Source organism: Ambystoma mexicanum, chromosome 2q, assembly GCF_040938575.1.
Source record: "Ambystoma mexicanum isolate Mex_15411 chromosome 2q, UKY_AmexF1_1, whole genome shotgun sequence".
NCBI classification, from domain to species: Eukaryota; Metazoa; Chordata; class Amphibia; order Caudata; family Ambystomatidae; genus Ambystoma; species Ambystoma mexicanum.
Window position 1 is genome coordinate 462,018,446 of NC_090924.1, and position 27,910 is coordinate 462,046,355.

At 48.4% G+C, this 27,910-nt stretch overlaps 1 protein-coding gene across 4 annotated transcripts in view; it reads right to left on the reverse strand.

Annotated features, from left to right (window-relative positions):
* The window catches only part of RBM10 (RNA binding motif protein 10), a 464,414-nt gene that overhangs the window by 131,512 nt on the left and 304,992 nt on the right, over nucleotides 1-27,910 (reverse strand). For all 4 annotated transcript variants that reach the window (XM_069647579.1, XM_069647578.1, XM_069647580.1 and 1 more), the window contains 2 exons: nucleotides 27,186-27,277; nucleotides 26,747-26,911 (listed from right to left, as the gene is read on the reverse strand). In XM_069647579.1, the coding sequence (XP_069503680.1) occupies nucleotides 26,747-26,911; nucleotides 27,186-27,277 (257 nt within the window). The remainder of the gene's footprint in view (nucleotides 1-26,746; nucleotides 26,912-27,185; nucleotides 27,278-27,910) is intronic.

Here is a 27,910-nt window from a genome sequence, read left to right on the forward strand (position 1 = left end):
GGCCGAGGCCAGCGGCCTTCCGAGGCCCAGATCCGTCGTGCAGCAGTCGACGGTCGATGACTTCTCCAGCCGTCGTCGAGGTTGAGGGTCGACGTTGGGGTGGGGAAGGGAATGAATAAGAATTATAATTATAATAACAGCAAAGTATGGCTAAGGCCAGGGAACTCCGCAAGATGCTTCCGACCAGTATGGCGGAAAAAAACAATCTGAGGATCCTACACGCGTGAGGGATCTTGGGTACAGTGGACGTCACACTAGGGATAGTATTACTGGCACGCCTGTGTCGACGCCCATTTTCGACTTTCGAAAAACAAACTGTAATACTCCGCAGCTTCCACTAGATGTCGGCCTATGCACAGCATGTGATCTAAGCAGATTCCACAAGCCTCAGAAATATATATATATATTAGTCGGATGATAGATCGATGGAGCTTTAGGCTCGAATGACCAGAACTAGAGCCAAACTCTTAAAACGCAGTAAAAGCTTGAGAGCTATAGCACGAGGACTCCCAACACTTGAACGTGCGGTAAAAATCTGAAGATGGGTGCCAGGGGAGGGGCTTAGGTAGAGGGCAGTCATTGGCTGGGGGCAGTAGGACCCAGAGGTCAGTGATTGGTTGTTAGGAGAAAGACAGTTCAGAAACGAAACTGATTTTTTCTTTACAGAGGATTCCCAGCCTGACGGGGAATATTCATAAGCATGTGAATCCATGCCAGACCCCATGCTGGAGTACATGAATATCTTACCGTTGGCATTCAGAATACTTTTCAAAGAGGAGTAAAAGGCAAAGGGTATTAGAACATAAAAGATTACAATTATTCTTAGACAGTGCAAATACTTCACCAGGAGAGTCAATTCAATAGGCTTGGCCAAAGTCAATGAGTTAAAGTCTTGGATAGGATAAAGCAGTTCTGGTAAGTAAACGGAAAAGTCTCTGTACAAGTTCTTAGGAGTAGTTTGTAAAAAGAAGAATCATGTTGGGTCACAAGCTGATTAGGCCTGTAAGTTGCAAAAGTTTCAAGCACTTTCGCAGTGAGGAAATTTCTCAGTCTTGCTTTAGAGTACCTTACAACGAAGAAAAATATGCAGCCGATGACCTCTGTTCCTGGCAGTTCCTGGAGATCTTACTGTTCCTGGGCCTCAGTCGTGGGGGACAAAAGCGAGGACATCAAGGGACTCCTGCACGGCACTGGACTGGTCAAAAGCTTGCAACTGGCAAACTTCAATTTCAGTGGCTGTTTCGCGTTTCAGCTACCACACTGGTAACAACTCTGGTCCTGGCTGTCAAGGTGGACTGTCCTCGCTTCTGAGGTCCTGCACTCAGCTGAGGAGGGGCAGGCTCGGTCGGTCTGACGTTGTGGGAGTCCGGAGAATCTTCCAAATGCTTCCGGCCAGCTTACAAGCAACACATACAATCTGGTGTCCCTCTCCCTAGCTATACGGTTTCCTGCAGCACTCGAAACCAGCTCTGTGATGAGTGTCCAGGAGTTGATTGGTCCTACCAACTCAAAAAGGGACAAGTCGTCCTTGCAGGGCTTCTCTTTAGATGCAAACTTGGCGATTCGGCCCTACATCTGGGCTTCACCGGGCAAACCAATAGTCCATTAGTCCAGGAGATGCAGCAGCCGTCATCTTCAAGCTCTTCTTTCGGTTCCTTCGTTCCAGTGGTCAACTCTGCCTCAGTTCTCTCCCATTCATTCTAGCCTAGCTGCCACTCACCCAGCAGGGTGGCTGTCCTTGCCGGACAGTCAGCCAGTTAATCAGCACAGAGTGCATTTGGGTCTCCTAGGAGACTAAGCACAGGGAGTTTTGGGCACCTCCCACACTTCCTGCCTAACCTAGACACTCTGGAGCCAGAGGCGGGTTTCACTCCTGAAGCTCACCAAAGGCAAATGAACAAAGAGACCAAACCTGGTTTGGCGCGCAGAGAAAAACTCTAGAAGGACCCTTCCACAAAGAAATGGCGAAAAAAAGAAGACCGGGACCTGTTTTTAGCAACGATGGCTGGGCGTCCTCTTGAAAAACATGGCTCCTGCGATTTAACGTTATTGGAGCTACGAATAGTTCGCGGTCGAGAAAAATCATGGTAGTTCATTGTAAAACCACTGCCACCAGCCATTCTGAGAGGAAAGGCTAACATTTGACTGTTACATGAGTAACTAGAAATAGGGGATACCAAGTAACCCCTCGTAAGAGTGTTTGTTGGGTCTAGAAATTTACAGGGCTAAGTGAAGTCAATTTCACTCCACTGTTTTGGGAACCAGTTTTTCCCAGAGAAGGTATTTAAACCTTGGGAAACCTTGAAAGGCTTCACTGTGTCACTGCACTGAGGGTGCTGTGTGACAAATAAAACAGATGATGCCTATGGAGTTGGTTAGACTCCATAACCAAAAAGAAATCCGTACAGATAACACATTGAAAAGTTTGAAGTCCCAAAGTTTAGCTAAATAGCTGGAGGGCTCTAAGGTGGGAGGAATTGGCACATTTATGAGAATTCTTCCTAACAGTAACATCTTCCTTGTACTAGCTGCTAAACTTTGGAACTACATGCCCCCAGCTCTCCAACACACGCTTCATCGCTAAACTCATGGACCCAGCGTAACACAAACAGCTTGGCCACTTTGCCGAAGCCAACAACCTCCTAGACCTGTACAATCAGACTTCAGGCCACTCGGGGGAACAGAATCTTCCCTCGTCCCCATCTGGGATGACCTAAAAAGAACAGCCGGTGCAGAAGGCTGCACAGTACTGATTGTGCTGATTTCTCTGCTGCCTTTGATACCATTGATCACTATTTTACTAGACCGGCTAAAAACCGTAGGCATCAGAAACTCAAGTCGATCACAAATCATGCACCTCCACCAGTTCACTTCCACATCACAACCAGTAAGGAAAGCTGTCCCACAAAGAGCATCCCAGTCTCCCCTAATTTTCATTCTACCTAAAACAGCTTCCCACAATCCTCCACTCATACAATTTTACCTGCTACAACTACGCAGTTGACACCCAGATCATCCTCAAAATCGCCAAATCGCAAGGCACAGGGAGTTCGGGCTGGTCGTCATGCTTCTCGGATATTGACCACTGTATGACGACCAACCACTTAATCCTCAACCCGGGGAAAACTGAAATCCTCCCACAACCGATTCCGTTGCCTCAAGCCCTAGGATAACCAACATAGTAAAAAAACCTGGGATGCACTATGGATGAGACAAATCATGCCATACTAGCCCTCAAGGAATCTCAGATCTCGCACATCATTTCACTTAAGAGGTCCCATCCCAAAACTCAGACTGGGCAGATCCTCCTACTCCGCCCAAGCGCCAATCATGTGGAACTCCCTATCCCTAAACATTCGCAACACTGGAAACCATCAGAAATTCTGAAAGGCCCTAAAATCCTGGCTCTTTCCATAATATCCCCCCTAAAGCCACTCCTCCGAACCAGTCAGGCCAGCCAATCAGGACAAGACACCCTTACACCATTTACAGCAGAAGCCGGCAGCACGCGCAGCGGCTCACCCGACATACTGTTGCCATATACACAACAACATCCATTACCTAACAAATAAGCCAGGGAAGTCAGCAGCCGTCGATGTGGTACACTGCAATAAACCCTCCCACCCCACCACCCATACCTTTGAATATCAATCATCTGGAATGCCAGAACACCTACACAAAGTACAACAGGGGTGGTCGGCAGTTTTCACAGCGGCCCACCTGACACCCCATCCAAAACACCCCTGCCCGACAAATACACCAGTGAAGCCAGCAACCTTCCGCTGTGGCATACTGCAATAAATTCACCCACAGCCCCCATTACCCTAGCACTAGAGAGGCCACGAACAATGAGACAAATTGACCAGGGTAGCGAGCAGCCCTCTCAGGCACACCACAACAAACGGACCCACGGCCACCCCATCTCAGACCCTCACACTAGAGAGATCATCAACAATGAGACCACGCCGTTCACCCTGGACAAAGATTCGCTCCAGCCGAACAACTCCAAAGACATTACGTATAACCTCGAAGACTACGATACGTATACCTTAAACCACACTTGTGGATACATGCCGCAGGCACGGCAAACCATCCATGCACTACAGAATGCAGCTATGGCTATGCTTTCTGGTCCAGCAGCACATATAGCCGCCCACACTGAAACACCTGACGTACCTCAACACCACTGCCACTAGCATACAGCGACTACCAACAAAATAAATTCGGTATAGCTGGTCACACATCGACTCCCAATAAAAGCACCCTATCGCAAACCACCAAGGGCGCCCACCCATGTGCCAGACCTCTTTTTGGGCTGCTTAGAGGAGCATAACCAGCCACCCCAGACCTAGACCAGTGGAAATGCACACAAGCATCTCCTAATCTTAACTCTATAGTAATTTTCCCGCACATTGACTACTGTCACCGAGGGCGTTCCAACTACAAAGCTAATTGCGGCCATACAAATGGGGAAATAGCGCTACATAAATAACCAAATACAATACAACAACAGGGTGGCCTCCAAAAATCCTCCCGCCAGGGCTGAGTCTGGAAATCCATGTGAACACACTGGTCATTTAAGTGTTATGCTTTCTCCTAATGGTGAATGTATGCATCTGTTTTAGAAGAGTTTTCTTTGACACTATGCGACAATGATATGCCTAGTGTGCATTTTAAAGACCTAATAAACTATTGTATGTTTCATACTTCACTGTAACTAGAATTATTAGTGTTGCTCTTTGTGGACCCATTGTAGCACTGGACCACTCCAACACCCTTACAGAGACTAGGCCTTGCTGCTATGCTACCTTGGCCGCACTAAACGTCTCCCCGGTTCAACATAATAGAGTGGCCGTCCAAAATCCTAACACGGGGCTGATTTTGGAAATCCATTTTTAACACATGGGAGTAAAGTCCTGACCCCCTCTCTCTCCCTTGCCTGACTCAGATTGGTGGTGGGCTAGTCAAAGATTCCCCATTAAACCTTCGAGTGTGGTTGGACTAGAAGAGCTACTTACCTAAGCTGTACTAAACTTTGGGAACACCATCGCAACCACTGGCATTGCTCAATCTGATCATAAACTTACCTGAGCAGCATAGCTTGTAGAACTGGTGACTCTAGAGCACTAGGACTCATTCCATTGGATGGGTGGCCGTCATAAGAGTTAGAGACCTAATTGTAGGAACTTAGTGTTTTTAGTGTAATTCCATTCTTGCTTACTTACCTGTGCTCACTGGTTTTCAATAAACAGTTCTACCTCGTCACCGCAGACAGTTCTTGAAAGTATCGCTTTTGATTATGCAAACTGTTACTTAACTATCTTTAAAGTGCAGGGGTTCTATATAAAACCCCTAATGGTGGATATATGACATGCATTACTTACCGTAAAAGCATTTCTGATGATTGCATCTGCTTAGCTTTCACATGCTGTGTATATAGTCCGACATCTAGTGGTAATTGCAGAGTATTGTATCCTTCTTTCAAGGATCGAGGGGACGTCGACATGGGCGTGCTTATAACATTATCCCAAGCGTGACGTGTAGTGTACCCAAAATCCCTCATGCATCGAGGTCCCTCCGAATGTGTTTTTTCTGCCGTGAGTGAGCCTTATGAATATCGTGAGTGAGTAAAGACAAAGGTGTAAGATGTCTATGTTCCCTCTACTCCAAAAAGGGGAAGAAGGGTGGGCGCATGTGAATCTAAGCATTTACCTTAATAGGATTTATGATGATTGTAATAAATGTCTTCTGATGCTTGTTAATCTACTTAGAATCTTATACTGTGCATAGACTAGCGTGCAGTACGCAGAGATGGTGGTGGGATGTGTGAAGGAACAGTAGCAAAGAGGTCTTCGCACCGTTCGCAGCTGCAGTAAAGCACCCAAGTGTGCCATTTTTGTCAAAATGGCCCCAGTCTTCTTTTTTCACCATTTCATTGTAGGAAGGTCCTTCTTGAGATTTACAAACTAGATTTGGTCCCTTTGTTCATTTTGCCTTTGGCAGGATTTACGAGTGAAGCCCGCTTCTGGCTCCAGGGTGTCTGGGATGGGCAGGAAGTGAGGGGGTGCCCAAAACTCCCTGTGCTTAGTCTCCTAGGAGGATTCTAAGTGATCCGGCCGTGGCTGATTTTTCAGCGGCTGGAAAGTTTGCATGAGAAAGGTGCAAACTACCAAACGTTTGCACCTTTCTCATGCAAACACTACGGGGGCTGCAGGGGTGTTTACTGTAAAGTATAGTGAGCGGGGCGTTGCGGGGGACACCCCCGCAGTTTTTTTTTTTACTTACCAGCAATGCTACCACCAAAGGTTTGAACTTTTGGTGTTCGAACCTTTGGTGGTAGCATTTTTCGGTCATAATGTACGGTCTGACTTTTTTTTTTTGGTCCTATCGTACAATACCTCCTAGGAGACCCAAATGCACTGATTGGCTGGCTGGCAGCAAGGACAGCCACCCTGCTGGTTGACCGACAGCTAGCCTGGAATGAAGGGGAGAGAACTGTATAAAAGGCGAGTCTTTCGACTTGGAAGGCAGAGTCGACCACTGAACTAAGGAACCGAAGAAGAACTTGAAGAGGATGCCTGCTGCAACTCCTAGACCATTGGTTTGCCCAATGAAGCCCTGCTGCAGTGCCGAAACGCCAAGTTTGCATCGACAGAAAAGCCCCTGCAAGGACTTCTCCCCTTGAGTTGGTGGGACCAATCAACTCCAAAGCAAGCCACCTGGACATCCATCTCTGAGCTGGTTGAATTTCCAGAGTTGCTGCTGGAATCCATAGAGCCAGGGAGAGGAAAACCAGTTTGTGTGCATTGCTTTTAAGTTGGCCAAGTGCTCCTGGACTACCATGAAGCAGGACTGACCGAGCCTGACCCCGAACAGAGAGTGCAGTACCCCCAGAAGCAAGGAAAGTCCATCTCGACAGCAAGGAACCGCAGTGTTGCTATTTGCGGTAGACACGAGGAACTGAAACACTGAACAGCCACTGAAAGTGAAGCTTGCCGGTTGTACGTTTTGACCGTCCCAGTGCAGGAGTCCCCTGACGTCCTCCCTCTTGTCCCCAGGACTGAGGCCCAGGAACAGTGAGATCTGCAGAGCTGCACAGGAACAGGAGTTATCTGCTACATTTTTTCTTCATTTTAAAAAAGGTACTATACAAAGTCTAAGAATGTACCTCTTGCTGCCGAGTTGCTTGCATCTTCTACTACTCACAAGTCTAACAGCTTGTGGCCCTACATTGATTCATCTTTTTCTTCAAAGACTTCTGAAACATTGTGCAAAGACTTTTCTACTTACCTTCAAAGAAGTGCTTCAGCCCATATAGTCTCTTGGCTATTGACTTTAGCTTAGCCTGTTTTAACTGAATGACTTATTGAGGGCTCTGAAAGTATTTGCCTGCTGAAGAAATATTTGTGGTATTTTGTTCGCTCCAATAATCTTTTCCCTTTTTGCTTAATCTTAACCAATTCTTAAAGGCAACAGTAATACATTAATGTCAACAGCACCCTAGCAATTTAAGTCACCTGTGGGTGTAGGTCTCTGCTGTATGCCAATCCAAATGGAAATGTACTTATTCTGAAAGAGTGGGTTTAATTTTGAAGTACATTTGTGTGGTGTTTTACAGTGCTCCCTTCTGAAGGCGGCTTACATTAACTGACTGGTAAATAAATGAATAATTGTTTTATTAAGAAAAACTGTTTGCTTGGATACTTGTCACTGTAAAACTCGGTGCAACTCCCCTACAGCTCACATTGACCCCTCTTGAGATGAGCCTGGCTACTCGTCCACACTACCAACCTGTGTAGTACAGACTTTTACCAAAAGCTGGGTTACTACTGCCAGGAGGTCAGGGTTGTTGTAGTGCACCCTAATGGTACTGCATACAGTCTTGCCTTACAGTGTGTTCTCCAGAGTTGCAAACAAGTCAATCTCCAGGAAGCCCCAGTCTGCGAAGATGTTGAGAACAATGTCTTGGTGCAATCACTACTCTTACTCTACGGGCAGTGAGGAGTCTCTGCTGAGCACGTCTGCAAGAAGATTGAGTTCCCCTGGAACGTGTTTTGACAGGAGGAACATCTTATGTTTGGGAGCCATTTCCATATGTTCTGAGACAGTTTGGATAGCCCTGGAGAGTGTGCCCCCTTGCTTGTTCAGGTAATACATGGCTGTGGTGCTGTCCGTCAGGACTAGGACTGTCTTTCCCTGTAAGGGTGTTTGAAAAGCCTTCAGGGCCTTGAACACTGCTAGCAATTCCAGCAGATGTATGTGGTTGGATGCCAACGCTGGGGACCAAACGCTGTGCGCTGTCTGATGAAGGAGGTGAGCCTTCCACCCTGTCAGATGCATCCGTGGTTAGAGTGGCTTCTACTGGACGGGTGGTGAAGGATTTCCCCTGCACAAGGTTTCCCCTTAACCACCACTGCATAGAGAACGAGGGGTGCCGAGTCCACCACTAGATCGTCCAATTGTTCGCTGGCCTGACACCATTGGCTCGAGAACCACTCTTGCATGGGGTGCATGCGCAAACGTGCGTGAGAGACTAGATAAATGTAAAAGGCCATCATCCCCAACAGTCTCATGGCTTTGCGTATGGTCACCTTACGATTGGCTACATGAGGGATCTGGAACAGCATGTTTTGAACACTCTTGTTGGAGGGGAAGACAAGCCAATCTTTGGTTCGAATTAGGGCCCCTAGAAATTGCTCGACTTGGCTGGGGTCTAGGCTGGACTTTCTCATTGATCAAGAATCCCAGACTGAAGAGGGGATCTACTGTCTTCTGGGTATTTGATAGACATGTTCCGTACGAATCCCCCATTAGCCAGTCGTCGAAGTAAGGATAGACTGCCTGCGCAGGTGATCGGCTACTACTGCTAGTACCTTCGTAAACCCCCTTGGGGCGGAGGCACTGACCTTAAACTGATAGAGGATACGCACTATCATGAACCTTGGGTACTTTCTGTACACTGATAACATTGAAATATAAAAGTATGCATCTTTCACATCCAATGTGGCCATGTAATCCCACAGTTAATAGTGGGATTACTTCCTGCAATGTTGTCATTCAGAACTTTCGTGGCTTGACAAATCTGTTCGCTGGGTGCAAGTCTAACACAGGGCACAAGGTGAGAGCCTTTTTGGGTACAAGGAAGAACACTGAATGAATACCCTTGTTTACCTGATGAATGGGCACAACTTCTATGGCGCCCTTGTCTTCTTTAAGGATCTGCACCTCTTCCAGCAGAATCTGCAAGTGTGCTGGCGATCGGCGTCTGGATGTTGGTGGACGGTATAGAGGTGGCCGGTGGCACTCAATACAATAACTGTGGGCTATGGTCTTGAGCACCCACTGGTCTGAAGTGACCCTCTTTCCCATGCATGAAGAAAAGATGTTAGACATTCCCCCAATTGGAAAAGCATGGGAGGGGACCCGGACTGGCGAGTCATTTCTGAGTGGAGACCGGGGAGCCTCTTGGGGTGGGATTCCTACCTCTGCCTTTTTGCTGTCCCCTCATGCTGGTATTGAATGGTGCCAGCTGCGCACAGTCCGGAGGACCATGGTGTATCCCGTTCCATAATATTTATGTCTAGGGCGGATGGCTGAAGGGCAAAGTGCTCGCCATACAAGCAAGACAGAGCACCACAGGTTCAATCCCCAGGTCCACGCTTAGAAACCTCTGGGTATTAAGCACATAAATAACCTATCATATCATGTGGGTAACTGGAAAAAGATTGCCCCGAAAAGGTGCAGCAAGAGTTACCTCCCCACTGTTGGTAAGAGCGAGCAGTGATCCGATTAGGAATCTTGTGCTTTTTTTTGGCCGTCTCTAAATCATCATCCACAACTTTCCCAAACAAATTTGTATCTTCCACCTGTTTTAGTGAGGCTTGGTGTTCTGGCCCAAGTCCGGAGTTCTTGAGCCAGGCGTGCCTTTTAATAAGGGTACCCTGAGCCAGGGTTCGGCCGCCGTCTCAACTGCATCCAAAGTGTTTTGAGGATGTTATGGGTCACCTGTTTCCCTTCAGAGACAACCGCCAGTAGGCGTGATCGTACCGGTTCTGGGACTTCCTGGAGACCCGATGTAAATTCCACTGAACAGCTTTTTAACTTGCATGAAGTGTAGTGTCATTATCTATTCTCGTGGAATATGCAGCTGAAGTGGTGATGTTTGCCAATGGCGTACAGCTTTTTACAGTCTTTGTCGGGGGGCTGTTCTGAAGTAGACAAGGGCACCCCAGCCCTCTTCCTTGTAGTAGTAACTACTAGGGAGTTTGGAGTGGCATGCCCATGGATGTACAACGGGTCAGAAAGGGAGAGGCGGAACAGTTTTTCGACCCGAGGGTTGACTGCCCTTGTAAGTGAAGGGGATAGCAATGAAGGTGCAATGCGCTTCTTGATAGAATTCAGCAACGGGATTGCCTGACTTGTGGGTGGTTTTTCCCTTCAGGATGTCCTCCACAAAATCAGTATCTTGTACAACTTCCTGCGTGGCAATCTGGAAATGTTCTGCAGCCCTTTTCAGGATTGTATTGAATGCCCTTTGATCATCAATAGGTGAAGCTCGTCTCTGTAGAGGCGAGGACACAAGAGAAATGGTGTCTGTGTCAGGTGTCTGAGTGGGGGGAAAGCCAAGGTGCTTCGGCTCCAATGTGGGCATGGGTCAGGTGAGTCCTACCCAAAAGGATTGTCTTGTTGGTCATAGGGATCCTCATAAACCTCTTCAGGTTCCGAGAATTCAAAAACCTCTTCCTGTGGAGTTTGGCTGGAGAGTTTCTGTACCTTTGGAAAATTAGAGCAGGAACCCTCCTCCCTAGGTCTCTTAGGGGTGAAAAATGTGTTATTGAAGTCTACAAACAGACACTTTGTCCATACAGCTCTCAAACCTCTCTGGTCCATGGGAATGAACTAGAGCAGTCAGGAGGGAAAGGCTCTTCCGGAGAAAAAGGGTCCTTAGAAAGAGTGGCCTTGTCAAACAAAGTCTTACAGAGGGGCTGGGACCCATCTGAATACCTCTCTCTTGACCAGAGGATGTGCTTTTCGGCTCATTTGCAGCCAAAATAATGTTTGCAAGACTCTTGCAAAGCTTCGCTGGATGATGTGCCTGAATGCGCGGTCGAAGTTTTTGGCTTCGCCAAAACCTTTGGTGCCGACACGCCCTTAGACGGCGCATCGGAGCTCTTGTGTTTTCTTTAGCAGAGATGCCCTTATGGGTTGAATGCCGAGACGCATGCGGAGACGCTATATTGCAGATAGGGTGGCCGATCGTAAAGATCGGAAGTCGCCGGCGGAACTTCCGACGGGCCGGTTGGCTTCTGTTGCTTACTCGAGGTAAGCATCGAGGGAGCTAGTGAGGTTGTGTGTTTATCCTTCTGTGGTGCGGGTGTGCCCGTCGCTGGGATGTAGTCGCCCCATAGCAGTACTGGCGGCCTGCCTGACGGGCCGGGGATGAACTGACAACCGGACGGTTCCGCGGATAAGTCTATGGCCTCCACATCGGAGACATGGCTGCCGCTTGAATCCTCGTCACTCGAGGCACCTGCGCCAACGGGGGAACCACACTCGACCTGCATGGCATAGGCCTCCCAACGGTTTAGCGTCTTCGGATGTAAAAGTTGGCTGCACTTGCAGGATCACTAGTCGTGATCACGAGGCAGACACTTGTTACACTATTGGTGAGTGTCTTTCCACAGGGACTTTCCGTTCCAAGACGGATAGAACTTAAAAGGAGTCCTCTCCATAGCAGAGGTAAAGGGCGTCAGCCAGTGTCGGGTCCAGTCTGAAATCTTCCTGCAGGAGTGATGCTGGCCCACCAGACCACGCAAGTCTGCCTGCCCAACAGTCTCAGTACTGATATAACTACCAAGCTGGCAAACCCAAGGGGAAGTGGAAAACATACAAAACACAGGTCTTCTCTTGAACTCGGACACCCTCTTGGACTGAACTGGATGGCTCTGTCTGAAGACCTACAAATTAATGACAAGTTACCAACTGCTCTGCCATTATTCTTACAGATTACCCTTGACTTGCCGCACTCCTCCCTCTATACCTGTGGCCTATGCCTTTTTAACTGATAGGTTTGTATGTCTTTTCTGCTGCGGACTTGCTGCTTGTGCTTAAAGTCTCGTATCAAACTCTTATGCAGATTTCCAAGTGCTAATGTCCCATTTTGAATCTTGTAGATTGACTTGTCTTGCTTCTTGACTGCTCTCTGCTACCTTTGAAATTCACAATAAATTGCTAATTACTGTAGCTGCATGCGTGGCTTTTCACTACTACGCCTTCAATTGCTTGAAATTGTCTCAGCACTTGCTCCTAAGCACACGCTGCAACAGATAACTAACCTGCTGCTCCGCTTCCTTTGCGCTGTAACAGAACTGAGAGTCTACATAGAAAAGCGAGAAATGCCTCACGATTTCTCCTCTTCGTGACGACGCTGCGTATATGCAATTGAACACTTTTCCTTAAAGTTGCTCACTTGCTGCAACTTAGTGGCTGTTGCGTCTTCAGATTTGAACTTCTTCGTAGGAAACTATTCGGCTTCTTGCCCACAGCACATTTGTTACATTAGCAGGTTTGTTCCTCTAATGCTATGGGGCCCAGCGAGATTTGCGCGGCGGACAAGATATGTTACATGCATTACTTACCGTAAAAGCATTTCCGATGGTTGTATCTGCTTAGATTCACATGCTGTGCATAATCTGACATCCAGTGGTCACTGCAGAGTATTGCATCTTGTTTTTCGAAAGTCGAAAAGGGGTCGTCGACATAGGCGGGTCTGTAATACTATCCCTATAGTGACGTGTAGTGTACCCAAAATCCCTCACGCGTCGAGGTCCCTCGGTTTGTATTTTTATTGCCATGAGGGAGCCTTATGACTAACGTGAGTGAGTACAGAAAAGAGAAGTAATAAGACGTCTATGTTCCTTCCATCCGAGCAGGGAGGAAGGGTGGGCGCATGTGAATCTAAGCAAATACAACCATCAGAAATGCTTTTACGGTAAGTAATGCATGTCTTCTGATGTTTGTTAATCTGCTTAGAATCACATGCTGTGCATAGACTAGCGAGCAGTACCCGGAGTTGGAGGTGGGTTGTGAGAAGGAACAGTAGAGAAAAGAGGTCTTAGTACTGCTTGTGCCACCTGGGAATCAGATCTAGAATGGGCATCTAGACAATAGTGTTTTGTAAAGGTGTGTACAGAACTCCAGGTTGCCCCCTTGCAAATGGACTCAAGGGGAACGTTTGCAATGAATGCTATGGATGCCCCAGTGCTTCGAGTAGAGTGTGCTCTAGGCTTAAAGGGCAGTTCTCTTTTAGCAAGAGTGTAACAGAGTGATGCACTGGACAATCCATCTAGATAGTGTTTTGGAAACTGCATCTCCTTCTCTTCCTGCCGCCACTGAGACAAAGAACTGATTAGTCTTTCTCAGTGGTCTAGTTCTTTCCATATAAAACATGACTGCTCTGCGCACATCAAGAGTGTGCAGGCTCTTTTCTCCCAAGTGTGATGGGTTTTGAAAGAACGTTCGTAGTTCTATAGACTGGTTGACATGACATTTTGAAATGAACTTCGGTGCAAACCTAGGGTGTGTGCGTAGAACCACTTTATCTTTGTGAACTGTTATAAAGGGATCCAATATAGGGAGCACTTGTAGTTCACTCACTCTCCTAATGGAGGTGATAGCTATCAAGAAAGCAGTCTTAAGAGTGAGATCCTTAAGGGTTGCTTTATGCAGGGGCTCGAAGGGTGAGCCCATAAGCCTGGTTAGTACAACGTTCAGGTCCCATATGGGAGCTGGGTTAGATACAGGAGGGTGAATGCTTTTCACTCCCTCCATGAAGGCTTTAATAACTGGAACTTTCCACCATGACACCTTATGTTGAGACTTCGTGTAGGTGGAGAGTGCAGCTAGGTGAACTTCAATAGAATTAAAGACTAAACCCGAGTCCAACAAGTGAGTCAGGTATAGAACAATCTGTGTGGGAGAGCAGTCAACGTGGTTGATGCGGTTTGACTTCCACCAGATGACGAACCGTTTCCACTTGCTAGAGTAGCAGTAAAGTGTGTTTGGTTTCCTTGCCTCCGAGAAGGTCCATGCATCTCTGAGGGAGCTGCAGATGACCAAATTCTATGACCTCAGGAGCCAGGTAACCAAGCTCAGGGTCTGTGGGCACGGGTGCAGCGTTTGGCCCCTGTCCTGTGACAGCATGTTGAACGGGCAGGGTAGTTTCACTGGAGGGGACAGTGACATCTCCATCAGATGAGCGAACCAGGGTTGGCGGGCCCACATGGGGGCCACCAGTATCATGGTAACTGGTTCCTAGTGCATCTTATGAACTATCTTGTTAAGGGGTTGGGGGGGGAAAAGCATAGACAAATTTCCCTGACCATGTTATCCAGAGACCGTCCCCCTTGGAGCGGTTCTGGGGGTACCTGGAGGCGTAATATTGGCATTGGGTGTTCTCCAGAGTTGCGAACAGGTCGATTTCTGGGAAGCCCCATTCTGCGAAAATGTTGGGAGACTGTCTTCGTGTAGTCGCCATTCGTACTCTGCAGGCAGAGGGAAGTCTCTGCTGAGTTCGTCTGCCAGAAGATTGAGTTCCCCTGGTGCATGTTGAGATAACAGGAACATGTGTTTGAGAGCCCACTTCCAGATGTTCTGGGACAGCTTGCACAGTCCTGGAGAGTGAGTGCCCCCTTGCTTGTTCAGGTTGTACATGGCCGTGGTGCTGTCTGTAAGGATCAGCACTGTTTTCCCTTGTAGGTGTGTCTGGAAAGCCTTCAGTGCTTTGAAGACCGCCAGAAGTTCCAGCAAGTTTAATTGTTTGGACGCCACACTCTGAGTCCAAACTCTGTGTGCAGTCTGATGGGATAGGTGAGCCTCCCCATCCTATGAGGGATGCGTCTGTGGTTAGAGTGGCTTCCACAGCGGGGGTTGCAAAAGATTTCCCCACAACGAGGTTTTCTTTCGACCACCATCACAGTGAGAGAACCAAGGCCTGCGAGACCACCACTAGATCGTCCCATTGTTCGCTGGCCTGACACCACTGGCTGTTGAGCCGCTCTTGCATTGGGCGCAGGTGCGCGTGAGGTACCAAATAAATACATGACGCCATCATTCCTAGTAATCGCATGGCCTTGCGTACCATCACCTCCCGACCAGCTACATATTGAGGGATCTGAAACAGCATGTCTCGTTGGAGGGGAAGACAAGGCCGTCCTTTGTTCGAATTAGAGCCCCTAAGAATTGCTGGTCTTGGCTGGGGTCTAGACTGGACTTCTCATTGATGGAGAAGCCCAGATGGAACAAAAGGTCTACAGTCTTTCGGGTAATTGAGAAGCATGTTTTGTAAGAATCCCCCGTTATGAGCCAGTCGTCGCGGTAAGGGTAGACTGGAATGGACAATCTGCGTAGGTGTGCTGCTGTCACTGCCAGTACCTTCGTGAATACCCTTGGGGCTGAAGCTATGCCAAAGGGTAGCACCATGGACTGATAGTGCTTGCCTTCTATCATGAACCTGAGGTATTTCCTGTGTGCTGGCAACATTAAAATATGAAAGTATGCATCTTTCATGTCCAGTGTTGCCATGTAATCCCCCTGTGTGAGCAGGGGGATTACCTCCTGCAAAGTCACCATATGAAATTTGAGGTTTTACTAATTTGTTCGATGGTTAAATCCTTTTTGGATACAAGGAAGTACACTGAATAAATACCCTCCTTTATCTGTGAAAGAGGCACAACCTCTATTGCTCCTTTTTCCAGCAGCAGTTCGACTTCCTGAAGGATGGAGGGATGTTCCGGTGATGGGAGTCTTCCCTTTGGGGGGTCTGAATGTAGGGGACTGACTGAATACGATGCAGTAACCGCAGGCTATTGTTGACAGTACCCAGCGGTCTGTGGTAATTCCCTCCCATGCTTGTAGGAATGATGTTAACCGGCCCCCGACCGGAGATGCATGGGAGGGGACCCAAACTTGCGGGTCATTTGGTGTTGGCAGCCGGGGAGCCTCTGGGAGTGGAGCCCAGACCTCTTCCCTTGCCACAACATTGTCCTCTCTGAACATATTGTCCACTGGTTCCCTGAGGGGAGGACCAGTTGCCTGCTGAGGAGTATTGTTTTCGTCACTGGCCACGAAAAAAGCGCCGGTTGCCGTAACCTCGCTTATTAGGAGGTCTTGTGATTTGGTCCAGAGTCTTTAGAGTTTTGTGTTCCTTCTTAGTGGTTTCCAGTCCGTCATCAACCGCCTTACCAAACAAGTTTGAGTCTTCAAGGGGTTTGTTGATGAGTGACGCCTGGGTTTCTGGCTTGAAACCCGAGTTTGAGACAAACATGACGCTTAAGAAGTACACCCTGGACTAGTGACCGGCCAGCCATTTCCGCAGCATGTAATGTTTTCTTGACGATGCTTTGGTTCACTTGAGTACCTTCTGTCATAATGGCTAACAAGCGGGTTCGCAAGGGCTCAGGGGCTTCCTGTAGGCCTTTGTGCAACAATCCCCATTGGGCATCAGCGTAGTTTGTCAAAGTATTGTTGTTGGCAATCCGCGTCGAGAAAGCTGCCAAGGACGTAATCTTTTCCCAAGGCATAAAGCTTCTTCCCCTCCTTGTCTGGGGGTGCTTCGCTAGTAGATAGCGGAACCCCCGCCCTTTTCCTCGTGGTGGTTACTACCAGGGAATCGGGTATGGAGTGACCCCTAATATATCAGGGATCCGACGGTGAGGGGCTAAAAAGCTTCTCTATTCTTGGGTTGTCCCCTCTACCAATGCAGGTGTGGATAAAGAGGGAACGAGGCGTCTCTTGACTGAGGCAAGAAGGGGTATGGCTTGGCTAGTAGGTGTTTTTTCCTTAATTATTTTCTCCACAAAATCTACTTCTGGGGTAATTTCACCTGTATCAATTTCAAAACGTGCTGCCGCCTTACGTAGCATTGCATTGAAAGTGGGTTGATCATCCACAGGTAACCGGTTTCTGACCGGTGTGGTAAGAGGAGAGGCCAGATACAAAACGTCAGGGTCTGTTGACGCTCTTGGAGACTGCCAGGGCTGTGGTTCACATATGTATGGGTCTTCTACAAAGTCCCCTACAGGGTCTTGTAGATCCTCAGTATTTAGGAATTCTTCATCTTCCTGAAACAGTGGGTCCTCTTCAGTGAGGTCATATGAATCAATTTACTCCTCAAGTGGGTCAAAGAGTCTTGGATATTTGGCCCTAGGGCCTTCATGGAGTACCTCTTTGCCTTTTGGGTGTAACGTGTTCAGATGTGGACACAAACCTATCTAGTCTGTCCATACACGATTCAAATCTTTCCCTAGTCCACTGGGATAACCCTGACCGGTCTAGTGGTGGAAAGGTCTGCTCCTCCGCCTCTAGGCATGAAGATCTCTCCCATAGCGTGGAGGATATACCCCCGTCGCCCTCTGAGCACCCTTCTCGTGGGCCCGACACTGGGGATGTATCTCTAGGTTTTCCCTTTGATGTGCGTGGGAGGTTCCGGCGTACCCTCCGTAGATTTCGGCGTCGCCACCAGTTTGTGAGCGTCCGTGGAGACTATTCTAGCTAAGCTTTCCACGACTAGTTTGTCCAACGAGGACTGGTCGTGAATGGTTTTCAGCTGTGCTGGAACCTTATCGTCGACGGACGCTCTTACGAGGAGTTTGACATTTTGGTGGTAGCGCCCTTAGTTGCGGACGGCCCAGTCGCTAGGCGCGCATGCGGCTGCGGGGAGGGCTGGCGACCCTTACGGTCTGCGGAGGCTGCCGGTAGATTCAGCGTCTGTTGGCGCTGGGGCCTTCTTCGAGGAATGGCTGTGGGTTATGTGTTTAGATTTGACTTTCATGTGTCGGGGTGTCGCCGGGGTGTACATCCCCATAAGTAGGGCCTGAGCTGAACTTTTCGGGGCCGGGGACAGACGCAGAGGAGCGGAAGCGCTCCCTCGAGAGGTCGACAACCGACGATACGGGGTAGCGTTATCACTATCCTACTCGTCACTTTCGGCGGTGGCGGCTGAGGAATCAGCCTTCGACATGGCATAGGCTGCCCACCTCTTGACCCTGCGGTCCTTCAAAGTTTTTGGACAAAGGAGTTTACAGGCCACACAGCCGGCCTCGTTGTGGTCGAGGGGTAAGCAGCGGTTACAGTGCTTATGCTTATCCTTCCACATGAATTTGCCGTTACGAGGGCAAAATCTAAAAGGAGTCCTCTCCATAGCTGAGGATGTAATAAGTGATAACGACCCCAAAGGAAAGGGGGGTGGAAGGGGAGGCATTCTAGAAGAAAACAGAAATGTCCACAAACAACCCCCACTCGCACTACTATGTAGGCCTGCGAGGCCAGGCCACGTGTTCGGCAGCGCCGATAGGATCGCCTCCGTCGAAACCACTGCCGAAGATCTTGACTCGGCGGGGAAGTTGTTTAGCCATCGAAAGAGGGCTGGAGGCGGTTGGATTAAACAATAACTGACAAATCGACCAAAGGTCAAATAAATGGTAATGGCAATGTGTCTTACAAGCTCTGCATTAGGCGACCAGTATTCTGGGCGGAAAAAAACAATCTGAGGGACCTCGACGCGCAAGGGATTTTGGGTACACTACACGTCTCTATAGGGATAGTATTACAGAGACGCCTATGTTAATGTCCCCTTTTCGACTTTCGAGAAACAAGAAGTAATACTCTGCAGTGACCACTGGATATCGGACTCTGCACAGCATCTGATTCTAAGCAGATTAACAAACATCAGAAGAACAAGTTACTTTCTTACGAAGGTTTTCTTACTGTTAAAATGTACATATGTTAATGTTAGTACTTAGTCACGCAACCGTCTCAGACCATGCGCGCCTGGTTAATAATTAATACACGAACAGCGGCTTACTCTAAGCTCTTCACAAGAGCGTGCGCTTACGAGACACCAGCTGACAGTCTCCAACCTTAGCTTTCTGAATATACAAATTAAGTGTTCTAAGCCAATCACGTTTAAGAACAAGTTACTTCTTACCTTGTAACGTTCTTTCGATGGGATGTTCCTCCGACGTATTCCTTATCTTTGATAATTCGTCTCCAGCTTGCTGGCCTCGGAAATTTTTTCAGCAGAGGGCGCCGCGCATCGACATCTGCCGAGTCGATGTCCCTCGACGGCCACCGTAGCGGCGCTGAAGTCACCATGCCCATAAAGAACCGCGCGCGGCATCCGTTGCTCAGTTCCGTTTTGTAGTATAAGAAAAGTCATGCCTGAATTGGTTATTGACCTTGAAGGAGCGTAAGCTGCAACCGCAAGGGAAGTATTACTGCAGGGATGGATGAGAGGGGCGATAAGCAATGCGTCGGAGAAACATCCCATCGAAAGAACGTTACAAGGTAAGAAGTAACTTGTTCTTCGAAGGGATTGTGTCCTCCGAAGTATTCCTTATCTTTGATAGACTCCCATAGCAGTGGCATGTAATTGGAGGTGGGAGTAAGAATGTCATGCACCACTTAGGGATGAACCGAATGTAATACGGCTTTGCCAAATCTGGTCTCTTGACTAGTGGAGGAAACCAGGTTGTAAAATTTTGTGAATGTATGTGCAGACGACCATGTGGCAGCTGCACATATGTCTCTAACCGGTACCCCTCTTTGGAGGGCCGAAGAGGCTGCGATACCCCGGGTTGAATGAGCCCTAAGATTTTGGGGTGGCTCTTTCCCTGCCAGTTTGTAACATTCCAGAATGGCCAAGATAATCCATCTGGAAATGGTTTGTTTTGTTATGGGTAATCCCAACTTGTGACCCGAGTATCCTACAAACAGTTGGTCTGCTTGTCTGATCCTAGCCATTCTGCGGATGTAAAAGCTTAGAGCTCGCCTTGGGTCCAGCCTATGTAGTCTTTCTTCCTCTTGCCCCGGATGGGGAGGAGGGTAGAACGAAGATAAGGTAATTTTCTCAGTAATATGAAATTCAGAAACCACCTTTGGGAGGAAATTAGGCTTCACTTGTAGGACAACTTTGTCCTTGTGGAAAATTGTATGTGGGGGTTTACAGGAGAGAGCTTGTAGCTCGCTCACCCTCCTAGCAAATGTTAGCGCTACCAATAGGACAGTTTTAAGTGTGAGAAATCTCAGCGAGAGTGAAGTGGTTCGAAAGGAGTGCCCATTAGGAAGTTTAAGACTAAATTTAAGTCCCATAAGGGAACCTGGAATGGTTTTGGAGGACAAACATTAGTCAATCCCTTGAGAAATTATAACACTAGAGGTAGTTTGAAATAGGACGGTTCCTCCGCAGTGCGCTTGAAGATTGAAAGCGCTGCGAGTTAGCCTTTTACAGCGCCTACTTGAATGCCTGAGTTTGCCAAGTAAAGTAGAAAAGTTAACACTGTTGGTGTTCCTACCTGAAAAAGGATCGATATTCTCTTCTCTACACCAGCTGCAAAATTTGTTCAAACGGCAGCGGTATAAAGACTTTGTTGCTGGCCTTCTGGCCGAAAGCAACACCTCCATGTCGTCATCAGGGAGGTCCCAATCCTTGTACCTCACCCTTTCAGAAGCCAAGCGTGAAGGTTGAGGGTTCTGATGTCTGGATGGAGAACCTGACCTCCCTTCTGCGAGAGAAGATTCTCTTTGAGTGGAAGACTGACTGGAGGGCAGATGGACATATCCAGAAGGTCCGGGTACCACGTTCTCCTGGCCCAGTCCGGGGCAATTAGGATCATGGTTTTCCAGAATCTTCTCAACCTCCTGATCATTTGAGGAATAACAGGGACTGGTGGAAACACATTTCCTCTCAAGAGAAATTCCCTTGAACAGAACAGATCACACTTCCTGTTGGTCCTTGTGGCGAACAGATCCACCTGAGGGGTTCCCCAAGGGGCGAAGATCTCTTGAAGGACCTCCTGAGCTAGCTCCCACTCGTGGGAGACTGCTCTGCCTGCTCAGAGCGTCCGCTGTCAAGTTCTTCTCTCCGGCTAAGTGGACTGCCGATAGGGAGATTCCTTCCTGAATAGCCCAAAATCAGAGCTGCATTGCCTCTCTGCACAGTGGCATTGATCCTACGCTGCCTCTTGAGGTAGTGCATGGCCACCGCGTTGTCCGTCATTATCAGGACATTTTTTCCCTGTACTGATGGCAGGAAAGCTTTCAGCGCTAGTCTGATCGCTCTCAGCTCCAATAGGTTGATGTGTAGTCTGGACTCCGATGGAGACCGACTGCTGATGGTCAAGTCGTTGGCATGGGCTCCCCACCCCGTGAGTGAGGCGTCTGACTACTGTTATCACCGGCCATGGTTGCCAAAACAGTTCTCCTTTCAAGATGTTCTCTGGATAGGCCCAACACTGAAGGTCGCGGGCTACCTTGTCCGGAATCCGGAGGAGATCTGTCATTCTCCCTGAGAATTGCAACCACTGAGTTCTCAGTGCCCACTGAAGGGATCTCATTCTCAGGCGAGCCTCTGGCACAAGGAAGATGCAGGATGCCATGAGGCCTAGCAACCTCAAAAAGTCGAAGGCTGGGAGACGCTGGGCATTTTGAAACTTGTTGACCATCTGCAGAATATCTTGAGCCCTCACCTCTGGTGGCGAGGCTTTTCCCGGGGAAGTGTCCAGGACCGCTCCGATGAACTGGAGTCTCTGTGATGGTATCATCTGTGACTTCTTTAAATTGAGGGAGAAGCCCAGTCTGTGAAGGAAGTGGCAGATCTAGCTGGATCTGAGCTTGTTCCGAAGATACAGCCCTGATCAGCCAATCGTCCAGGTAGGGGTAGAGGTGGATCCCTTCCCTCAGACTCGCAGCCACTACCGACATTAGCTTGGTGAAGACCCTCGGGCGGAGGTCAGCCCAAAGGGCAGAACTCGAAATTGATCATGAGAGTCGCCAATTGCGAACCTCAGGCATTTCCTGTGTTTGAGATGGATAGGCACATGGAAATAAGCATCCTGAAGGTCCAGGGATACCAGCCAGTCCTGGAGCTGGAGGGCCTGAAGGATCTGAGAGAGAGTTACCATCTTGAACTTGTCCTTCCTGAGGAACTTGTTCAATTCCCAAGTCCAGGATGGGTCTCAGTCCTCCGTCCTTCTTTGGTATGAGAAAGTATGGGGAGTACCAGCCCTTGTTCCTGTCCGCTACAGGTACCGGTTCTATGGCACCTTTCTCTAGCAGGTCTATAATTTCCTGCAAGAGGAGCGGATCTGGAACTTTTAGAGAGCTGTGCCCCGGTGGATGACTCTGAGGGACGTGTAGAAAGGGTAGCCAGTAACCCTGGGCAACTGTCTCCAATGCCCAAGCATCTGACGTTATAGCCTGCCATTCCGTCAGATGGTGAGTTAACCTGACCCCTACAGGAGTCTTGTGTGGAAAGACCTCAGAGTGCTTTGGGGGCGGCTGATGCAGATGCCGAGGGTAAAGAGGCACCTGCTGCGGCCTTAGTACTTTTGACCCGTCCACCTCGGGTGGATCTCCTTTGGCCTCTCTGAGCCGGCTGTCATCTGCCTTTCCCGAATACGGAATAGCGAAAGGACTTTCCTCTTCCAGAGGTTCCTGAGGGGCGAAAAGGAGTTTGGCGGATTGCAGCTCCCAACGATTTTGCCGCTGCTTTAGATGTTTTCAACTTTTCCAGACCGTCAGCCTTCTTTCCGAATAATGAAGAGCCGTCAAAGGTCTTCAAAAGGTATTCAAAAGTCTGGCCTGTACATCTGGAGCAAAGCCAGACTTTCGCAACCAGGCATGCCTGCGGATTGTTGTACTTGCCACCATGGCCCTGCTGATACTGTCAGCGGAATCGATGCCAGTTTGAAGTGACTCGCACATGGCATCTTTGCCATCTTTAATAATGTTAAGGAAGGCTTCCTTTTCCTCTCCTTCGGGATGCAGTCAGCCGCTGATGAAGCACACTTCCACAGTGTGTGACTGAACCTGGCGAGCGTACAGGTGGCGTTGATGGACTTCAACGCCATACTACAAGCAGAGAAGACTTTCTTCGCCATAGAATCGTACCTCTTGTCATCTCTATCCTGTGGGACAGTAGGGTAAGCGGTCCTACTTCTAGATGAAGTTGCCGCTTGGACCACCAGGCTCTCTGGAGTCGGGTGTTTTGATAAGTATTCCGGGTCAGCAGCAGCTACCCTATACTTGGCTGACAATCTTTTATTGACCGCAGGGATAACTTGGAGTTTCCAAATTAGATGTAATTTTCCTTTGTAAAGCTGCATGGAAGGGGACCACAGGATCCTCCTGTGGACCTTTGTCTAATATGTCTGTCAGGTCATCCTGTTGAAAAACAGGCAAAGGCGCAGACCAACCCATAAATTCAATAATTCTTGCCATAAGGGTTCTATAGGGTGTTTCGGCATGTTCCCCTGGGTCTGGCTTAACAAATTCCACTTCTGGGGAAGTGTCCAGCCCACTTGCCTCATGTAGTGACTCATGTAGGTCCTTCAACCTTCTTTCCTCAGAGGTGAAATCCTCTGAAACAGGCAGTTTGGTCCTCTGCAACCCAAAGGTTTCCTGATCAGAATCTTCCCCCTCTTCATAAATTGAAGATAGTCCAGGGTACTCTGACTTTAATGGTGTAAAACCCATCTCTAGGGCAGAAGGAGCCAAACTCGTCATTATTGGGCGAGATGTCGACGCCAATGTGACAGGCTTCGAAGGCGCCGAGAACGGCGTCGAGAAAACTGGAAGAGGTCTCGAAGAACTCGAGAGGATCGGGATCCTACTCAAGGATGTCGACGGTCTCGGCGTCGTGCCGGAGGCCCTTGGAATCACCGCTGGCTGTGGAGTAGCCTTGGTCTTTTCTTTCATCGGCGTCTATGTCGGCGATGGCATCGAGTCGATTGACCGATGCGTCGAAGAACCCATGGCGCCGATCCATGCGTCGAAGGAATCTTCGACGGCGAAGATGGTGCCTTCTTACCCGATGGCTCATGGTGCTCTCGGGTGGAATGTTTCGCCGGGTGCAGCGACTCGCGGCGTTTTGATTTTTTGGGTTTTTCACCTGGGGTATCACCCTCAGCTGTCTTCGAGGGGGTCGAGGCGGCTTTCTCGAAGACGCTTAACATTTTATTTCTGAATTCCTTCCACTCAGCCTGAGAGCTGCGTTTTGTGGGACAGGAGACCCTTTCTGGGGAAACAGAAGACGAGGAAGGGGATCTTCGACGTCTTTTCTTTGAGTGTCTTGATCTCGACGAATGGTGGGAGCTGTCACGCTCACCCGATTCCCACGGAGGCGCAGGTCTGGCTTCGAGTGCTGATGCTTGGTGACGCGCAGGACTCTGAAGATGGACAGGTAGGGCCCCTCTACTCTGGCTTCTCTGGCTCGTAGGAATATTCCCCTGTGCGTGAAAAGGGAGTATTACCTACTGACGGAATAATGCTCAAGCCTCCCACTTCCTTCCAACCCTCCACGATACCCTTCCACGATTCCCCGTGAAGTCTCACCTTAGGGTCTGGAAGGATGAGTTCTCCATCCTGCTTCTGATGCAGGGGCGCGTTGAAACCCAGTTACTTCACTGGATTGAGGTTTGATGGAAGTTCAAATAAACTTGACTATTCAGGTAAGGCGCTGTAAGAGTTCTGTTGCAAGTTCAAGCTTAATAATAATGTTCATTGTCTTATTGCAGCAAGCGCTAACGCTTATGTCTTTTTCCCCTTAGGGGCAGGGGTTCGGAATGCCGGAGATATGGCGCCGACCCGAAGTGAAACGTGCAGTTCCAATAAATGACAGGTAAGTTCTGGATGAGCGTTCGGGTTATGTCTTTGCATTCGCTCATTCAATGTCTTTGTCTTTTTTCCCCATAGGGGCCGGGGTCCGGAATGCCAGGAAGCGGCAGGACCCGAAATGAAATGGGAATGACCCAACTGGTAAGTCTTAGAAGGAAACTGAGCTTTTCCTATTCCCTTCCTTCTCTCACCTTGTGTTCTTGTCTTTTTCTCTCTAGGCACTGGGAAGTGGCTGCGGATCCGGATGATCGCTGCTGAAGATGGAGGTGCCCAGGAAAGGTGAGTGAAATGCAGCGCTGCAGCGATCGAAACGAAATGCTTTTAAAAATGATGTCTTCCCTTTCAGGATCGTCGGTGTGATGTCTCCGTGATACAGCTTTAGCAGGTAAGGTCTTCTTTCTCTCCAATTCTCTTATCTCCCTTTGCAGGTGACCCAGGATGCTGACAGGCATGGCTGAAGTCCAGATGCAGGAGCTGACACGGTCAGCTGCGAGGAGCAGAACAACGCGAAGCAAGAGTTGCTGATCGGGTGTGGTTTAAATAGCTTTGGAAGTTGTTCCAGGTATGTATCCTTCCACCGATCAGGTATGTATCCTTCCCCGACCACACCCAGGTGGAAAGTAGTCCCACAGGTAAAGTAGTTCCATTCAGGCCTCAAGAGGGCCTGGATGTAGCAGCATGGTCTGCATCAGGTAAGTGCACATTGAAACGCTTGAACACATGTCTAGCTTTATGAGCCTGGCGAGGCCAGCAAGCTGGAGACGAATTATCAAAGCTAAGGAATCCCTTCGAAATTGTTCCTTTACTTTTTCACACAAGTTCTGAATTCAAATCAACTGGAAAGTCCCAAATAGATTTAACTGAAGGAACTTGGCTTTCTTCATCTGTATTACAGCTCCTGCGTTTGCACTTGCTTAACTTCTATGTAGATTCTCCAATACTCTTCTTCTGGAACTGACTTCAAGGAATAATTATAACTTATTTACATAACTAAGAAACTGCGAACTGTCCTTTGGGGAACTAGAATGAAAGGTAGTTTAGAACTCTCATTGGTGTTCCAAACTACCTCACAACCAGGCTCCTCCAATCACTGCTGCGAAGCTGACCCTCCATCTTGCCCTGGAGAAATAAAGGCTTCCTGAAAGCCATGTTAAGAAAACATTTCATACTCCCAATCACTAACCCCCAGCATCCATACGCTAACTAGATCATCCTACTGATCACCCCTACTGCGCCTCCAATTAAAGTGTTTTAGTCATGTACATTTAAATGAAAGCCTAAATGAGTCTTTTAGGTGTGTACCATTGTATGGAAGCCTGGCAATGTACCATGGGATCCTGACAGCCAGACAAGAAGGGAAAAGGAAATGCATTCTTAGAGCATCAAACCCCGGGGGGCCCACTCTCCCTGCTGTATAGTTCTGGCTGGTGGGCCGAGGCCACAGGCTGACCGCCTTGCCCGAAGCAGCAGTCGCCAAAAGTCAAAGATGTCTCCGGCGTAGGGATCCACAATAGCCATCGAAGAAGAAGGTTGAAGACTAAACGACCATCGGTCGTGGGTCAAAGAAGTTATAACTTTGCAATATATCTCTTTCCAGCTAATCAAAACAAGGGTTTCATCTGCAGGGGGAGTTCTGTTGATAGAAAATATCTAAAAACCAAGAAAGATGACAAAATGCTTACAAACAAGGCTTACAAAGTCAGAAAAGGGAACCCCAAAAATGGAATTCGGCCCTAATGAAGAGGTTTAGTATGCGTCATAGATGTTGCAAACATATCTGTAAGCCAGAGCTAAAGTGCTTTTCAGACAAGCCCAAACAGCGAAGAAATTGAGAAACTCAAGAATGAAAAAGGAGTGGACATGTATAAAGAAGGGAGTGTCAAAAACGACTCAGATGTGCACAGTGCAAAGACAACTGCCAAGAGGGGTGGAAGGAGGTATGTAAGAGCAGACAAAGAAATGGGAAGTATGTTAAAAGTCATAGAGGAGCGACATGTAAGTGTGATGCAAGGTATTGTGTAACTGGATGGAGGGAGAAAAGTGAACGATGGAGGGGGTATGGATGAGTCCTCACCTGTTGTGCAGTCTTTGATTTGTGTTTTTCCTTCTTCTCTTTACCCTCTTTCGAGGTGGAAGCCACATCTTTCTGAGCAGCCGATGTCTGATCGGAGGCAGGAATGTAAGTGCGCTTCTCCCCATCCCAGTACATGTATTTCTGCGTCTGAGCATTGTAGTAATACTTAAAGGGAAGACAAGGTTAAAGGTGAACTTGACAGCACACTGTTTGGCACCAAACAACAACTAATTTCCCTTCCAGGATCCTTACTCATAGGATAGTACATATCAACAGAAAGAAATACTTCAGACAGTCTAGCAGGCCAGTGCATCCGCTATCATGTATGTTACCAATGCAAACTATCTGGTTTACCTTGGAGAAATGTGAGAGTGAGGCGCTAGAGGTCTGGCTTCTAAGCAGAGGGAACAAGGAGGTGTGTGACAAATATCTGCTTTACCTGAGAATTTGGGTCATAGTAAAGGCCAGTTAGAGGATCATAGTAGTAACCAGAAGTGTCGTCATACTGGTAGGTTGATACATCTGGTACCGCTGAGGGTTCAAAAGAACAAAAGCATTAGGCGTTACGAAACACGTAATTGGGAAATGAGAGAACGAGAAACCAAGCCATGACTAATCTAGAGAAGGTTAAACTTAAAAAACACACAAAAGTTCGGTCTGACTCATTTAATGCAACCATTTAGTGATTTGGCCGGTTTAATGTTTTTTCCACAGGCCTTTCATGGAGAGTGTAGAAATGCTTAAGCTAAAGGGAGACCAAAACACTTTAGAGCAGCAGAACAGTAGGCGATGGGGTGGGCACAAACGAGGAGCAAGTTACTTACCTGTAACTATTGTTCTCCAGCATGGGTGTGGCATGGATTCACATGGTCATGAATAAAGAACACATAGCAATACATACACAACCACAGGAGGTGGCAAGGCTCAACAGAAGCAACACGCTTACCTCAGAACAGGCTCACCTTCAAGTGAACCGGTTGCTTAGCACTGCTGGGCTGACCCTGGACTCCTCTGGCATCCCTGTCGACCCAGTAGAACCGAGTGAAGTTGTGCGTAAACCTCCACGTAGCAGCCCTGCAGATGTCCAGCAGGGGCACAACAGACAGAAAGCCATTGTCGCAGTGATCGCTCTGGTGGAATGGGCTCTCGGATGGCTGGGCAGCG